Source organism: Marmota flaviventris, chromosome 10 (assembly GCF_047511675.1).
Source record: "Marmota flaviventris isolate mMarFla1 chromosome 10, mMarFla1.hap1, whole genome shotgun sequence".
Lineage (NCBI taxonomy): Eukaryota > Metazoa > Chordata > Mammalia > Rodentia > Sciuridae > Marmota > Marmota flaviventris.
The window spans coordinates 16,865,228-16,883,358 of record NC_092507.1 but is presented as its reverse complement, the minus strand read 5'-3'; the positions used below and the strand labels follow the sequence as shown (position 1 = coordinate 16,883,358).

The 18,131-nt window shown below is 48.1% G+C and overlaps 2 protein-coding genes across 2 annotated transcripts in view; both read left to right on the top strand.

Annotated features, from left to right (window-relative positions):
* Window positions 1-409: 409 nt before the first annotated feature.
* Htr1d (5-hydroxytryptamine receptor 1D) lies at window positions 410-1,552 on the top strand. The gene has a single exon (XM_027937105.2). The coding sequence runs from the start codon at window positions 410-412 to the stop codon at window positions 1,550-1,552; it is 1,143 nt and encodes a 380-aa protein (XP_027792906.1).
* A 12,996-nt stretch (window positions 1,553-14,548) lies between these two features.
* Window positions 14,549-18,131, top strand: part of Luzp1 (leucine zipper protein 1) — a 98,664-nt gene continuing 95,081 nt past the window's right edge. The window contains exon 1 of the mRNA XM_071617464.1: window positions 14,549-14,804. The gene's annotated coding sequence lies outside the window, so the exon portion shown is untranslated. The remainder of the gene's footprint in view (window positions 14,805-18,131) is intronic.

Genomic DNA, 18,131 nt, shown 5'->3' with positions numbered 1-18,131 from the left:
CTATAACTACCAGCTGGGAGTCGATTTGGTTTTCTTTCTTTATTTTTTGGTTCTGGGGTTGAAGCCAGGGGTGCTTAACCACTGAGCCACACCCTCAGCCTTTTTTATTTATTTTTTATTTTGAGACAGGATCTCACTCAGTTGTTTAGGGCCTCACTAAGTTACTGAGATTGGCTGTGAACTTGCAATCCTCCTGCCTCAGCCTCCCAAGCTGCTGGGATTACAGGGTGCACCACTGCACCTGGCCTTGGTGTTCTAGCCAAGTCTGCAGGTCCTTTCAAGGTGGTCTGTTCTGATGGATGGCCCCTACCAGCATGAAGCCAAAAGATGACCTTACTCTGTAGGCCAGGTGACTGGGAAAGAAGGAGCCTTGTGTGTGGAAGTCTGCAAGGAGAGCGAGCCACCTAGCATGGCCACGCCCAACCAGTCAGTAGAAGGCTTTCCCCAGGAGGCCTCCAACAGATCCCTGAACACTACCGAAACGCCGGAGGCCTGGGATCCAGGGATCCTACAGGCGCTCAAGATCTCCCTGGCCGTGGTCCTTTCCATCATCACGCTGGCCACCCTCCTGTCCAACGCCTTTGTACTTACCACCATCCTGCACACCAGAAAGCTGCACACCCCGGCCAACTATCTCATTGGCTCCCTGGCCACCACCGACCTCCTGGTTTCCATCTTGGTCATGCCCATCAGCATCGCCTATACCATTACCCGCACCTGGAACTTTGGCCAAATCCTGTGTGACATCTGGGTGTCTTCTGACATCACGTGCTGCACCGCCTCCATCCTGCACCTCTGCGTCATTGCTCTGGACAGGTACTGGGCCATCACCGATGCCCTGGAGTACAGTAAGCGCCGGACGGCTGGCCACGCGGCTGCTATGATCGCCGTGGTCTGGGTCATCTCCATCTGCATCTCCATCCCACCCCTCTTCTGGCGGCAGGCCAAAGCTCAGGAGGAGATGTCCGACTGCCTGGTGAACACGTCTCAGATCTCCTACACCATCTACTCCACCTGCGGGGCCTTCTACATCCCGTCCATCTTGCTCATCATCCTCTACGGCCGGATCTACCTGGCCGCCAGGAACCGCATCCTGAACCCGCCCTCGCTCTATGGCAAGCGCTTCACCACGGCGCAGCTCATCACGGGCTCCGCGGGCTCCTCGCTCTGCTCGCTCAACCCCAGTCTCCACGAGGGCCACTCGCACGCAGCCGGCTCCCCGCTCTTCTTCAACCACGTGAAGATCAGGCTCGCCGACAGCGTCCTGGAGCGCAAGAGGATTTCTGCTGCTCGGGAGAGGAAGGCCACCAAGACGCTGGGGATCATTCTGGGGGCCTTCATCGTCTGCTGGCTGCCCTTCTTCGTGGCCTCACTGGTCCTCCCCATCTGCCGGGATTCCTGCTGGCTCCACCCCGCCCTCTTTGACTTCTTCACCTGGCTGGGCTATTTAAACTCGCTCATCAACCCCATCGTCTACACCGTGTTCAATGAAGACTTCCGCCACGCGTTCCAGAAAGTGGTCCACGTCCGAAGGGCCTCCGAGTCTCATTAGGGGGCGACTCTTGTTCAATCTTTTGGGTCCTGTGACTCCGTTGGGATTGTCTTTTAAACTTTTTTTTTTTTCCCTCCCCTGGGAACTGGGTTGATTCATGATCTCTTGGGTTAATCAACAGAATTATTCTGAGTTCTCTTTCCTGTGTCTTGACTTCTGAGCCACCCAAAGCTGGGCCACTGGGTGAAAGGGGAGAGGACTGAATGAAGACTTCCCCTGACCTAATATTTTCGTGGTTCTTCTGGGGTGAAAGACACATGACCCACCGGATTCAGGTGAGAAACTCTCTGACTCTGTAGAAAAGACCCTGGGCTCAGAGGGAAGGCTTCCCGGTCAATCTGAGATTTGTTATGGGGGCTCAGTGAAGGATAAGATTAATGACCTGAATTGAAAGAGAATTTGGAGCCAGGATGGAGGAGTCTCCATCCCCCATAGCATCTTGATTAGAAAACCATACCCAGGCTGGGCACGGTGGCGTACACCTGTAGTCCCACCGCTGGGGAGGCTGAGGCAGGAGCCTGATCACAAGTTCAAAGTCAGCCTCAGCAATTTTAGTGATGCCCTGAGCAACATAGTGAGATCCTGTCTCAAAAAAAAATAAAAATAAAAATAAAAATTAAAAATTAAAAATTAAAGGGCTGGGGATGCAGCTTAGTGGTAAAGCACACCTAGGTTCAACCCCCACTACCAAAAAGAAAATAATACCCAAGAACGTCTTCTACAACATCCTCCTTTCCCTGTCATCCATGAGTAGTCCAGTGACTTGGAGAGAAATTCAGAAGGTAGGGATAGGGGAATGGGATGGTTGGGACTGGATTGACTACCCTGCAGCCTTCTTTCTCCCCCAATATCCCTGCCCCATGTTAATGTTCTGAGGTTAAAACTCCTGATCACTCCACTCACGGAGATCGACAGGCTTTGGACCCACCACCATTCTCTGAGTAGAACAGCATTTCATTTTTTTTCTGGATTATTATTATTTTTTTTTTACATCCTGTTCTCAATAGAGACCTTAAGATGTTGAGTCTTATTAAATAAAGAGCATGAGACATCGTGACGTGTCAAGTCTTTGGATAATTTTCCCCACTCCTCTGGATATAGAAACTGTCAACTCAATTCAGTTTTTAGCATTTACTGAGCACCCACCATGTGCCAGGCCCTGTGCGCTGGTCTTGATATTTGCTCATAGAAATGAGCATCAGTATGGCATGACAATTGAGAACTCTGGATCTGGGGCTGGTGATGTGGCTCAGTGGTACAGCACTTGACTAGCATGTGTGAGGTCCTGGGTCCAATTCTCAGTACACACACACACCCCTCAGAACCTGAGGCCTCAGTTCAAATCCAAGTGCTGGCAATTTCTAGCTGGGCAAACCTGGACCCATTTCTTAATCCCTCTTTACCTCATTTTCTTAAACTATAAAATAGGGATAATAATAGTATACATAAATTAATATAGTGCCTGGCATGAGAGTACTTGTCATTTTAGAGATATAGGAATCAACCTGCCCAAGGTCAGGCAGCAATGAAAAAACAACCTCTACTGTTTATTAAATGTCTGAAATGCTCTCTGAATCCATTTTCTCATTTATTCTTCATTCTCTTCTTATGGACACTCTGAAGAAACGTGCCTGTGGTTAGGGAAGGTTTATTAAAAACAACATTTGAGCAGACTCCCCCAAGATAAGCCCTGTGGGGCAGGCGGGAAGATAAGGTGGGGAAGAGGCCATGAGGCCTTTGCAGGGACAAGGGGCGGTACAAGGAAACCCGGGATGGAGAGAAGAACAGGAGCAGAGCTTGGAGACCTGTCACACTTGGTGGGACCCCGGGAGAAGAGTGAGAACAAGAACATGGATGTCAGGAAGGGAGAGGCAGGCCTGGTGGGCTGCAGGTGTCTGCCCAGAGGACTCTTGTGCTGGCCTAAAGTTATTCTGGACAGGTCACAATGTGTCCCTGCACCATCTGTCTGTTCCAGAATCTCCTACAGAGCTTGTTGACACTGAATACCTGAATCAGAACCTCTGGCAGTGAGGCCCAAGAGTCTGCTGTTGATTTTTGAGACAAGGGTCTTGCTGTGTTCCCCAGGCTGGTCTTGAACTCCTGGGCTCAAGCAATCCTCCTACCTTAACCTCTCAGGTAGCTGGACCACAGGCACATGCCACCATGCATGCTAAGAGTCTGCTTTTTAAATAAGCCTCTCCCACTTCCTGAACTAGGAGACTGCTGTGTCTCTAAAGTTTGGGAACAACCGAGTTAGTGTGTTGCCCACCCTAAGGCCAGAGACACCTCTCAGCCCACTCTTCTCTATACCTGGCCTGCCCTTCCCTACCTTCCTCTAAGCTTGGCTGGTCCCTTCCATTCTGCTTTAGATCACCCTCCTAATCTGAGAAAGATCAGGAATTCAGAGAACAGACAGGTAATGGTGAACAGGATGGCTCAGTGCCAAAGGGCATACCTGGGATTGCATACCAGTTCTGGAACTTATAGGCCTTGTGACCTGGGGAAAATCACCTAACTTCTCTGTGTGCTTCGGTTTCTTCATCTATTAAATGTGATTGTCAGTACACAACCCATCAGGCTTTTATGAGGATTCAATGAGATAGTGGTTGCAAAGTTCTTTGTTCAGTAAAATGTCACCAGTTACTGTTTGAGAACTTTGAGCCAATTATAAAAAGAGAAGCTCAAATATCACCTCCTCAGAAGCTCTTCCTGACTAGACCAAAGGTTGAAAAAACAACTTCATCAAGATATAATTCACATGCCACACAGTCCATGAATTTAAAGTGCATTTAATGAGCTGGGTGTGGTAGTGCACACCCGTAATCCCAGTGACTTGGGAAGCTGAGGCAGGAGGATTGCAAGTTCTAGGCCAGCCTCAGCAACTTAGTGAGGCCCTAAGCAACTTAGCAAGATCTTGTCTCAAAAGCAAAAATAAAAAAGAGCTGGGGATGTGGCTCAATGGGAAAGCACCCCTGGGTTCAATCCCCAGTGCTAAAAAAAAAAGTGCATTTAATTGCTGTGAGTGAATTCACAGAATTCTGCAACCATCATTACAGTTACCAATAGAACATTTTCATCAGCCATAAAGAAACCCTGCATTCCCCCAGGTATCACCCCCAGCTCCCCACACTCCCAGCCCCAGGAGCCTCACCCATTTCCAGTCTGTAGATTTCCCTATGCTGGATATTCCCTATAAATAGACTCCTATGGTGAATGATTTTTGTGTCTTGGCTTTTTTTACACCAGTGGCTCATCCATAGTGTAGCACGTATCAGTATTACATTCCTTTTTAATGCTGTATAATATTCCACTGTATGGCCATACCACATTTTATTTATCCATTCATCAATTATAGACATTTGGATTGTTTCCACTTTTGGGCTACTATAAACAAGGCTATGAATATTCATGTACAATTTCATGTAGACATAAGTTTTTGTTCTCTTGGGTGTCTACTTAGGAATGGAACTGCTAGAACATACAACTCTATTTGCCCTTCTGGGGAAACGCCAGACTGCTTTCCAAAGTGTCTATACCAATTTGCCTTCCCATTAGCAGTATGTAAGGATTCCAATTTGTCACCTCCTTACTGGAACTTGTCATCACCTTTTTATTTATTTATTTATTTACTTTTGGTACTGGGGATTGAATTCAAGGGCACTTCACCCCTGAGCTGCATCCGCAGCCCAGCCATTTTGAGATAGGGTCCTGCTAAGTTGCCCAGGATGGCCTCCAACTTGCCTCAGGCTCCCGAGTCACTTAGTTTTCAGACATGCACCACTGTACCCAGCTTGTCTTTAAAAATTTAAGAGCAGATGAACTGACCCTAGGGCTGGAGCCTCACATATCATGAGATTGGTCAGGTAGGACTGGGCCAGGCAGGTGAGAGCGTGAGGCAAGAGGCTAGTGGCTGGCCAACCCCCGTGTTCCAGAGGAGTCAGCTGGGCTGGCCCCTTAGCCTGTCCTCAGCCCAGTCCTCTGTCCTTCAGATACCCTCCTCCTCCAGGCACTACACTCTGAGAGTCCAAGGAGAGGGACACTTTCTGGTCTTGGTCATTATTACCATTAAACTGCAGGCTCGGCTCTCACTTCTGGAGAATTGCACTCATTAGGTCACATGAAGGTCAACTTAGAAATAAGTGTGTGGGATTGTGGACGTGGCTCAGTGGCAAAGAGCTTGCCTGGCACTTGTGAGGCCCTGGGTCCAGCCCCAGTACTGGAAAAAAAAAAAAAACTTCCCAAAACATGTTTCCCAGGGTCATAGAGGAAGCCTATGTTGGGGACCTTTCCTAGTTTCTGTTATTGGCAAATATAGCAGACCTGCAGGGTACCCACCTCACAGCCAATTCTATTCTTTGCTCACAGTTTATTTACGGAAAAAAATTATTTATATATACTTTTTTTTTTTCTTTGAGATGGGCTCTCACTATGTGGCCTAGGTTGGCCTTGAACTCCTGGGTTCAAGTGGGCTTCAACCTCCTTGAAGTAGCTGGGTGCGTAGCCCTGTGTCCAGCTTCCCAGGCCAGTTGAAATGGCAATGAGGTTGGGCATGGTAGGGCATTCCTGTAATCCCAGCAACTCAGGAGGCTGAGACAGGAGGATCACAAGTTTGAGGCCAGCCTCAGCCACATAGCAAGACCCAGTCTCAAAATAAAAAATAAGAAGAGCTGAGGATGTGGCTCTATGGTAAAACCCCTCTGGATTCAATCCCCAGTACCAAAAAATAATAAAGAAATAGCAATGGGCTCTGCCTTCCAGAATGTGAATCCTGAAGTTTGAATATCTGGGCACCACTGACACAGCTCTCCTGCTCTCACCAAAGTCTCACGTGCCACTCTGCCCTATAACCCTGCAACAGACCCTGAACCCTGCTGGGGTTCTCATCGATCTTTGTACTCTTAGTACGTGGAACACAGCCAGCATTTATTGAGCTCTGACTGTGTACCCAGGTATGCCCTAAGCATTTTATGAGCATTAACTTGCATGAAGCTGCTCCTTTTATTAAATCTCCAGATGAGGAACTGGAAGCCCCAGAAGATCAATAATTTCCTGTGACACTGATAGTGAAGTGTGGAGCCCGAATTCAGCCAGACAGTGGCACCCCAGAATCCATGCTTTTAGCCCCAAGAGGATGTGACCAGGGCCAAATGGCTGTCAGGGGCAGGGAAGAAGTGTAGGTTTGTGAATCAGTCGGGGGCAGCTGTCTGTCCCAGTTTTTCCATTTGCTCGATGTCTGTCTGCCTCCGTTTGTTCTTCTGGCCCCCATGGCTAACAATTGTGCCGACCTCACAGGCGGGCGGCTGGGACTGGTACTGTACCTGACACTGCAGCCTTCAAATCCAAATGTGACTAGGCCACAGTTTACTCACAAGGAACTAATTAATTTTAAAAACCAAACAAACTCGGTGTAACCTTGCAAACCACAAAACAAGTCTGTGAGCCAGGTTTGGCCCTTGGGCTACCAATTGATTGGCACCCTCTGCTCTTGGCTAATTTCTGTCCTCCATATGGCCAAGGATCCTTCACGGAGCTCCCAGTTCATCCCAGGACCAAAGGGCAAGAAACAGGTTCAAGCCAGACAGCCGGTCCTCCACCAAGCCTGGCCCTGCCCGACCCCCTCAGTTCTCTCTGGTGTCATTCCAGCTCTTCATCCTGTTAAAGGAAGGTGGATTGGGAGGGACAGAGGGGACAGTGTTTGGTTTACAGTCACTGGGAAGACCAAATGCAAGCAGTTCCCCCATCCAGGGGTCTTGGTGTACTTATGTGCTTTACCAGGGCCCCTGCATTTTGCTTCCAAGGGCAGGAGCAGGGGTTCCAGGTGGATGTCAGTCAGAGGGGACCTTCAAGATCATCCAGGACAACCCCAATCAGATCACCAACAGCAGAGTAGTGGCACATACATTCCAGTTGTTTACCTCCTTGATCCCCCAACAACTTTGTATAGCAAGAACTGCTGTGGTTCCCCATTTTACAGATGGGTAGAAGGAGGCTCAGAATGGCTACTAATCTGCTCAAAGTATCACTGCAACTAAATAGCAAAACCAGGATTCATGTCTGAGCAGTGGCACCCGAGAGCCAGCACCCCTAGCTATTCGCTTACACCATTAGCCACATAGGTGCCAAGTGTTTGACCCCTCAGTGTTCCCACCAAGTATCCTTGAATCTCTGTTCATACTGTCATTTACCCATAGTTAACCCAGAACTATCCAGATACTAGGGTTTGTGCTAGGCACTATCCTCCCGCCCCCTATTGGCCCCTGGTCCTGGGTATTGAGCCCAGGGGCCCCCTGCTACTGAGATACATCCCCAGCTCTTTTTATTTTGGGACAGGGTCTTGCTAAGTTTCCCAGGCTGGCCTTGAACTTGTGATCCTCCTGCTTCAGCTTCCCAAATTCATGGGATTAAAGGCATGAGTCACCACACCTGGCTGCACTCAGCATTAAAAAAATACTTTTAGGGATTGAACCCAGGGTTGCTCTACCACTGAGCTACATCCCCAGCCTTTTTTATTTTATTTTTTATTTTGAGATAGGATCTCGCTAAATTAACCAGGATGGCCTTGAATTTGTGATCTTCCTGCCTCAGCCTCTCAAGTAGCTGGGATTATAGGTGTCCACCACTGTGCCCAGCTTAAAAATGCTTTATATTTTTTTCCCTCACAGTAGTTCCTGAGTGTTTCATGTCATACCCACTTTATGCATGCAAAACTGAGGCTTAAAGTGGTGAAGGAAATTGCCAAGGTTACAGAGCTATAGGGGACAGACTGAGATTAAATGCAGGTCTGTTCTTTATCCTGTTCAGACTAAAATCTCCCTATGGATTGGGAGAAAGGAAGATCTCTCTCCCTGATGACCAGCCCTTGGCACCTAGTTTTTCAAACCCTTTTCCCCAGATGCTCTCTTCAGATATTTAAATGTCGATATATATACCCCTTGAGACATATCAGAGTCAATATTCTGGCTCCTTCAAACATTCCCCATAAAAAGTAATTTTGAGGTCCTCCTCCTCAGCCATTTGTTCATCCTGCTATGAATGAATTATGCTTCCTTCATATCCCATTCAATGTTTTGGTTTAAAAATGGGGCACAGCACTCCAGACATGAGCAGAAAGACTGTCACCTCCTCCATTGTACATATAGTGCCTCTATTAATACAGTTCCTAAACACAATAAATCATCTCCTTTGCACAAAGCACTGCCTCATCTCAGGAGGGATAGTGATTGAGCCAGCAACTCCTGCCCCCCTGGACTTTTTTTGGGTACTGGGGATTGAACATTTAACCACTGAGCTAAGCCCCACTCTTTATTTTGAGAAAGGGTCTTGCTAAGTTGCTTAGGGCCTTACTAAGTTGCTGAGGCTGGCTTTGAACTTGGGATCCTCAGCCTCAGCCTCCTGAGTTGCTGGCATTACAGGCATGTGCCACCATACCTGGCCCTCCTGGACCTCATATTCTGCTCATTCAGCTAAGAGAGTCATTTTAGATCCTAGAATGTCAGAGCTGGTAAAACCCATTCCCTTCCTGCCCTTTTTATATAGTAAGATCCTGATCCCAGAGGGACCTTAGAGAGGGTTGTAGACTTGGGTGACAATTTTGCCACTGAGAATTTTGCTAAATCCCCTAGACCTTTTAGTCGGTTTCAGAGCTCATAAATCCTGATCCATTCCAGGTGTGTCCACCAGGTGGCGCAGAGGCATTGGGAAAGGGACAAATTTAAGTGGGTGAACACCTTCCTCATTCAGGGAAATTGTCACTAGTGGGTGGAGATGATTGGGTGGGAAGTCTGTGCGAGCTCTGGGCTAGCACTGGGACAACTGTATACATTATAGACATATACAGAGGTGAATTCTGCCTCATTCAAGGAGATAGCATGGGCGTAGTGGTTAAAAGATAGAACACAGGCTTTGACAGCTGGGCACCTCCCTGACACCTTGCTCATACCTGTTGCAACTGGCATGTAGAATTGGGTGCAACATAAGCTCATCATTTCCCAGCCATCTGCACAGAACTAGAGGTTGCTGGCATTCTCTTCTTAGAGGGACGGTGGGCAGAGGACGTCAGCAGATAGCAGGGAGGTGATTTCTATCACCACCCCAGAAGGTGTGGCTACTGGGTCACAATCTCTCAGCTCAGTTTAGGCCCCCAAATTGATTCACACCACACAGGGAAGTGAAGCTCAAAGGTTCTGAGGCTGGAAACTATGAACAGTTTTGGGTGCTGGGGACCAAGAGGGCCTGAGAGGACAGAGGGTTGGAGAAGAGGTAGGCTGGGCCTTGGGGACTCATTCAAGCTGTCTACTCTGAACTTTAACCTGGGAGCAACAGGGAGCTATTGAAGATTGAGAGGCATGGGGTGGTGTTGAAGGGAGGGGTGGAGGGAGAAGTCCAGAGGCCCAGAGGCCAACCAGGAGGCTGTGTGATGAGGAGGCGCAGGCTGGACAGGGGAATGACCATGGAGGCTGGTTTTCCACCCACCCGCGGCTTCTCATCAGCCCCAGGCACCCCCCTGAAACTTGTTTGGCTGTGAGACAGCTCCCACAGGGTAAGGGGCTGCCCTGGAGCCAGGGAGGAGGGTTGGGTCGTCTCAACAGCAGGTGTGTCCCAGCAGCAGGTGTGTCCCGGACCATCTTTGATATGAACAGCCTAGGAGGAGGGAAACGGGATCCTGGGTCAGGTTAGAGGGTGTAGTCCAGTGGTCAGGAGCACATGAGGCTGCCAGGTCCCAGCTCTGCTCAATCTCGGCTGTGTGACCACAGCCAGGTCACTTTGTCAATCTGAGCCTTAGTTTCCTTTCTTTCTTTTCTTTTCTTTTTTCTTTCTTTTTTTTTTTTTTTTTTTGTGTGTGTGTGTGTGTGGTGCTGGGGATTGAACCCAGGGCCTTGTGCATGCAAGGCAAGCCCTCCACCAACTGAGCTAAATCCCCAGGCCTGAGCCTTAGTTTTCATGTATGTAGAGTACAATTATGAAGGAGGATCCCCTGCTGAGGCTCTGGTGGGGCTGCAGAAGTGCATGTGTATAAAGCTGTGCCAGCACTAGGTGCCTAGGGAGCACCCAACGAAGCAGCAATTCAGGCTCTCGGTGCTCCTCAGGGGCAGTCTGGGGCTATGGCAGGAGGTCACTCTGGCGCTGCAGTACCTCTTCAGGCCAGGGTGACTCCAAAACCCGGCCAGCCTGGGCTGGCACCACACTGAATGAGGCCAAGGGAATTCCAGTCAGAAGCAAAGAAGTGATGCTTTGCTCAGCCCAGGGCCGCGTTCTGCTGGAAGTATTCCGTGACTTTTCCCAGCTTTTTAAACATTGGATACTCCAGGGATTCCCGGTGAGGGACCATGTTTTATTTTGTTATTTTTTTCCCTTCTTTTGTGGGTCTGTATACCAAAGGCTTCCTATAATGTCAATTATTGTAATAAATGTTTTCTTTTTTTTTTGAGGGGGTACCAGGGATTGAACTCAGGGGCACTAAACCACTGAGCCACATCCCCAGCCCTGTTTTGTATCTTATTTAGAGACAGGGTCTCACTGAGTTGCTTAGCCCCTCGCCGTTGCCGAGGCTGGCTTTGAACTTGCGATCCTCCTGCCTCAGCCTATGGAGCTGCTGGGATGACAGGTGTAACCCAGCTGGGATAAATGTTTGTGTGCATTGTTTCATGTAGTCTTTATGACAACTCTCTTAGATAGGTCCTATTTGTTATTTTAAATTTTTATTTTTGTACTGGGGATTGAACTCAGGGGCACTTAACCACTGAGCCACATCTACAGCCCTTTTTATTTTTTATTATGAGACACAGTCTTGCTAAATTGCTTAGGGCCTTGCTAAATTGCTGAAGCTGACCTTGAACTTGTGATACTCCTGCGTCAGCCTCCTGAGCCGCTGGGATTACAGGTGTATGCCACTGCTCCTGGACCAATTTGTTATTATTGCCACTGTATGGACGACAAAACTGAGGCTGTAGGAAGTTAACAAATGTACCTGGATCTGTCTGGTACCAACTCCTTCACCCCTTACCACTACATTTTCCTGGCCTATGGACAGGTCATCACAAAGATGCTAGTGCCCTAGGTTACGCTAGCACCCTGCCCCTGCTGATTACCCAGTGAATACAATACCAAGATCTGTCTGTATTACAAGGCAATAAAAGAAGAATGTAACATGGTCCAGCATTAGTCACCACACTCTGACTGAGGCACTTTCCATTGTCTAGTGAGGGCTTCTTATAGAATATACTCCTCTGAGAGTTTAGTGCAGAGAAAACTTGTCTCTCTCAAATCACTGGCCTGGTCCTTCCAATCACATCACAATAGTTAATTCACTCTTCCTTGTGTTGGAGATTGAACCCAGGGCCTCACCCATGCACATGCTAAGCACACTCTCTACCACTGAGCTACAACCCCAGCCCTGATAGTTAATTCTTATATACAATTTACCACATGCCAGGTCTATTATCAGAACTGAAGGTGGTCAGGTGCAGGGCACACTGCGTAATTCCAGTAATTCTGGAGGCTGAGGCAGGAGGATTGCATGTTCCAGGTCAGCCTAGGCAACTCAGTGAGACTCTGTCTCAGAATAAAAAATAAAAAGAGAGAGGGGGGATGTAACTCAGGGAATTTCAGCCAGAAGCAAAGAAGTGATGGCAGATTCAGGCAGAGCACCCTGGGCTCAAAACCTAATATCACCCAAAACAAGCTAACAAACAAACTGAATGTGTTTTAATTCATTTAATCCTCCCAATGATCCAAAATTTTATTATTATATCATCGCCGTTTTTTCAGAGGAAGAAACAGAAGCACAGATAAATTCATTAACTGCTTAAGGTCATGTGACTAGTAACTGGTCTGACATAGCAGACTCCAGGGTCTGTATGCTCTACCAAATGTTTAGTACTTTCTATACAATTGGAAACACATCCTGGTTCCTTCTTCACTTGGACTGCCAGGGAACTCAGAGCCAAGGCTTTTGCTCTATCACAGTTGCTATCCTTAGAAAACCCAGCTTAGCATTTCTGCTGTATTTAGTCCATATTTCATTTCCTTTCCTTCCTTCTCCATTGGCGTTCTGCCCAGGCTTTCATCACTTCTTGATTCTTGCTCTTTATTGATAAATGATCTTGAGGCTACAGTGGAAACCACCTCAAAACCCTTTTTGGAATAGGAGGACATAATACATTAATGAGATGAACAGAGACTTTCTGATCCGCTGAGCCAGCTGGACACAGTCGGCACTAGATGGGTGTCTTTGAGAGCCTTCCATGTGAACAACACGATGCTCCCTTACATGGCGGATAATGGTGAACTCAAGCTGATCCTGCATCAATGAAGTTATATTAACTCCTGTCAGAGATAAATCCTCAAATCTCAATGCCTGAATATCATACAAGTTAGTTCAATGTGTGCTCCATGCAGTTGAGTGACTAAGAGAGACACAAGTTGACTAAGGCCTTGCCACGTTCTATATGTGGCTTCCAAGGTCATCCTGATGTTGGCATCCGGTAGGAGGTGGGAGGGAAAAGAGAAAGTATGCATATTTGTAACCACGTTGGCTTGAAGGTGGCACCCATCATCTCTGCCTATATCCTGTTGGTGAAAACTAGTCACACACCTAATTGCAAATTGGAAAAATGTAGTTTGAGTTGCTTCTCTCTAAAACAATTCTATCCATGGAAGGGGACATCTTTGGAGAATAGTTGACATTGTTCCAGTGCACTAAGAACTTAAAATTATTGAACCATTCATGCTTATAAAATGGCTAAAAATAATGCTGGGATATATGTAGTGGCCGGCCATAAGAAAGGAAATGATCTTGCCTTACTTACAAGGAACCAGGGACCAAAGGGAACACTTACAGTTTAAACCAAATTTATTTGTCCACAGGGATATTATGGGAGAGGGAGGGAGTTCTTCGTGATGGGGAATAGTCAATCAGAGATTGGATTTTCACTTGGCTGAAGATTCTAGAAGTCAGGTTAGATGCCCCTATACCCAGCTTTCTGAGTTTGAGCTTCTGTGCTGGGTTCCATAGTCATCCCTGTGTACCTACTTTGGACCAAAGTCAAGGTCTTGGCCCACAGGTTACTCAAGTTATAGTGGGGAAACTACATAGTGCAATGGGCTGAGCTCTGGAAGCAGGGGACAGGAAAAAGATTCCTAGCTCCGTTAGTTTGTAGCTGTGTGATGTTAAAGAAGCCACTCGGCCTCTCTGGCTCTCATTTTCCTCACTTTGAAAATAAGAACCATAGTTATGTTCATACAGTATGAGGTCTCGCTGACAAAACACATAGCGCAGTGCCCGTGGATGGTAGGCGCTCTATCTTACTGGCAGTAAGGTGTCCAGGATGACTTTGGGTAGGTGCCCTCACTTTGTGCAGCCTCGGTTTTCTCGTCCGTCGGATGGAGTCAAGGAACTTACATCACGGGGTTGGAATCCCGCTGTGGTGTGGGGTCTGGAGCCTGCCATTTGGTCTCGGGCTTGGCTTGCTCCTGGGATAAGTGGGTCGCCCCACGCCCAGCGGGGAGGGCTGAGCCGTGAGGCGCGGCCTTCGCGCGGTTCCCGGCACCGAGCAGGAACCGGGGTTCCCAAGGACGCGATTTCCTGGCGGCGCTCCCGGGGAAGGAGGTCTGCGCAGGGTCCCAGCCCCCGGCGGGTCCCGCTCAGGAAACGCCGAGAGAAAGCCAGGAACCAGGCCGGCCAGGCCCGCGGCCCCGCCGCGCCGTCCCTCCTCCCGGCCTTGGGCTGCAGGAAGCCGGCTGGCGGGAACGCCCTGCCCGGGCTGGGAAGGGCCGAGCGCGCCGCCCGCCGCTCCCAGGCCGCGGCGCGGAGCTGTCACTGCGGCAGACGCGCCCGCCGCGCCCCGCCGCAGTCCGCGCTGCGCTGCACCAAGTGCGGGGCCCGGGCGGCGGCCGCGCGGGGCCGAGTCCTCGGCGCCATGGGCAGCCGGCAGGGCCCCCCGCTGGGGCTGGGGAGGGAGGACAGCGGGGGCGTGCAGCGCTCTGGGGGGAGGTGAGACGCGAGGCCCCGGGTAGGTGAGTGTCCAAGGTCATGGCTAGGAGACGGCACAGCCGGGACCCCACGCGCGCGGTCTGTTGGACTCACAAGTTTGTGCCTGGAGTCTGTGGTTCAGGTCCAGATTCTAAAGAGGTTGGGGTGGGGGTTCAGGTTCTTGGGGAACCTCAACAACAGATACAAAACTGGAGACTACAGTGCTGGACAGACCTTCCTCCCTTCTCACCAATAAGAGCCAAGGAAGAAAAAGACGGGGAGGTAAGAGGCAGGACTTTCTAGAAGACTTGGGGCATTCGAGTCAGGCATTCCCGGGCTAAAATCCTAGCCTTTCCATTTACCAGCTCTGTGACCTTGAGCAGGTTCCTTACCCTCTCTGAGCCTCTAGGCCACCTCCTTCTGGAAGCTTTCCCTGCCTACTAGATTCAGTTAGGTCCCCACTCTGCATTTCTCAATCCCTCGCAGAACATGGCCTGATCCCTTGTGGCACTTAGTACAACTGATATAAAGTCATTCTGTTTAAAGTTGTCGGGACTCTCCACTTCACCAAGCCCAAGATCCAGGTCTGTGTAGTGCCTGGCACATGTTGGGCCCTTGGCCATTTGTTGTGAAACAAATAACAGTGAAGGAATAGAGGGATGCAAGCCAGATCCTGCACTGGGGGCTGAAAGGCATCAGAAATGAATAGGCATCATTCCTGTGTTTGAGGAGGTCCCAGTCTAGTGGAGGAAATGAAATGGATTTGGAGCAAAGGAGATTGACCCGAGTGCACTAAGGAGGTTAAACAGTAATGGAGAGAAACACCAACTTGGAGGGCAATAAGAGATCCAAGGAGGAGTGAGACCCAGTTTCCAAAGAAACAATGGCTTTCCTTTTTATTATGGGTTTCAACCTCCAGCATGCTGAATTTGCATAAAATATCTGTGTTATACCCTTTTCCTTCATGGGTGGGGAAACTGCTGCTAAGAGAGTTCAGTGACTTGCCCAGGGCTACCAGGCCAATAATGACCTCCTGATCTAATTAGCACAGCTCATTAGCTTTGGAATACAGGCCACTTCCTCCAGGACTTGGGCTTTGATGTTGCTGCAGGTCTTGGTTTAGATCCCACTAGATTTGTGGCTTTGGGCAAGTTACTTTACTTCTCAGAAACTTGTTTTCCTAATCTGCAAGATAACAGTAATGATCCCCTATAACCTAAGAGATAGTACATGTAAATTACCCATCATGATTCTCTGTATATGGTAGAGACTTCATAAATGTTTGTGGAATGAATAAATGAAATGCATGTAGGGTTGGGTGCCCTGATATATGAGGGGACTTAAAATCATGCCATTTGGGGGTTAGCAAAGGAAGGGAGGGTGATTTTATCCCTTCCTACTCTCACTTTTTACGATGCCTATGAGACTTTGCTACTGGCCTCGACCATATTGTGTTATTATTTATTGTTTGCAGACCAACAAAAGTGAACCAATCCTAGCATGGTTAGCATTCTTTTTTATATATGATTTTCTGCCTTTTTTTTTTTCTGATGATGAAGAAATGCATGCTGCTTGTAATACATTTAAATTGCAGAAATACATCGAGGGAAAAATGAAAGTGCAAGTTTAGGCACAGTGGACACAAGATGCTGACCTATTGTTATTCTTTGTGAGGGGAGGGAAAGGGCTAATTTTATGTGTCAGGGTAACTGGGCTCAGGGATGCCTACATCCCTGCTGGGTGCGTCTGTGAGGGAGTTTCCAGAATAGATTAGTATTTAAATAGGTAGACTGAGTAAGTGGTAAATGGTGTAGCTGAGATTTGAATAGTAATCTTACTATTATTTTTTGCTGCTGGAAATTGAACCTAGGGCCTTGCACATACTAAGCATCTGCTCTACCACTGATCTACACTCTTCTAGTCCCTGGGATTTGAAACTTGGTTTGCCAAAACTTTTGCTGTGAATGAATAAGTTGTTGATAGGGTCCTGCATCCTGAGGGGGGGGGTGAGGAAGAGTTCTGTTTTCAGAATCTTTCCCTGGAACCCCACAAAGAATGAGATGGAACCCACAGAACTTTCTGTGGCAGTGTGCACAGTTGCCCTGTAGCTGTATTTTTATTCCCTTTACTCCCTTTTAGCATTCAGAAAAGTCTTTCAAAGTTCTTACTATACACACCCATAGAAAAACAGCAAAAGGAAACAAAGTGAAAGCTCGCTATTTTGTTCTTTATAGTTTCCACATTTTTCTATGTATAGACTAAGCATATATTATAAACAACAACGGAATCCTGTTACACCTGAGAGTCCTGCAAACTTTCTCTTTTCCCTTAAAAATATCCAGTAGACATCTTTTTTTTCCTATTCATGCAAAATTCCTTTAATTTTTTTTTGTCATTGTAAATAGACAGAATACTTTTATTTATTTTTAAAAAATTTTTATGTGGTACTGCTGAGAATCGAACCCAGTGCCTCACATGTGCTATACAAGTACTCTGCCACTGAGCTACAGCCCCAGCCTCCTCTACTGTTCCTTTTACTGATGGGTCTCTTGAGGGCAGGACTATTATTTAGCCCACCTTCCAGCCTAGAGGCCTACACATGGGGGACTTACTGGGAGGACATGTGGAAATTCTAACAGCAATCACCATGTCTTGGCATGAACTGGGTGCTTGGCTCTGAACTAAGTTCTTCCTCATGTTATTTCATTCAATCTTCAACAACCATTGTGTGAGATAGGTACATAATTATTCCCATTTTGTAGATGAGAAACTGAGGTGCAGAGACTTGAAAGCTCAAGGTTAAACAATGGGTCAGTAGTAAAGCTACAATTGTGGTCCTGATCTGTCCTGTGCCAACTCTTTTTTTAAATTTTTTATTTAGGTGGACACAATATCTTTATTTTACATTTATGTGGTGCTGAGGATTGAACCCAGTGCCTTGTGGGTGCTAAGCAAGCAGTCTACCACCGAGCCACGACCCCAGCCCACTGTGCCACGACCCCAGCCCCCTGTGTCAACTCTTTTGCTGTGAATTAATGAATAAATAGTTGATGGAGTCCTGTGTGGTGAAGTGGGGGGGGGCAGGTTCTCTCTTCTGAGGGTTTGCAGTTCTTGGAGTCAGTGTCAGAAGGGACTCAGGAAAGGCTTTCTGTGTCTGCAGCAGTTCTGTGGTCATGCTCCCTTTTCATGGGGAGTAGAATTTTTGAATCTCCTATTCTAAAAATAAGCCACAATTGGTAGGGGCCTTTGAGGACTCGCCCAGGCATTTCAGGGCGGCTATTTGCTTGTCCGCAGCGCAGGAAATTAATCAGAACCCCAAAGCTCTTCCCTTCTTTCCACAGCCCAGTGCTCTGGAAACGCCCAGTGTTTTGCCGCAGCTCTCCTGGAGGACTGCAGAGATGCCAAGGGCAGTTTAACACAGATCCGTCTTTCTGTAAAGCACGTGAGAGGAGAAAGGCACCAGGCAGAAAGGGGTCAGCTCTGCTGCAAAGAACCTTCAGAGAGAACTCGCAGCTGTCCTCCACTTGGAGGGGTGCTGAGTGACAGATGCCCTGGGGCCTCAGATGTGACTGCAGAATCCACCTGGTACTGGTTCCTGTTCCAATGGCA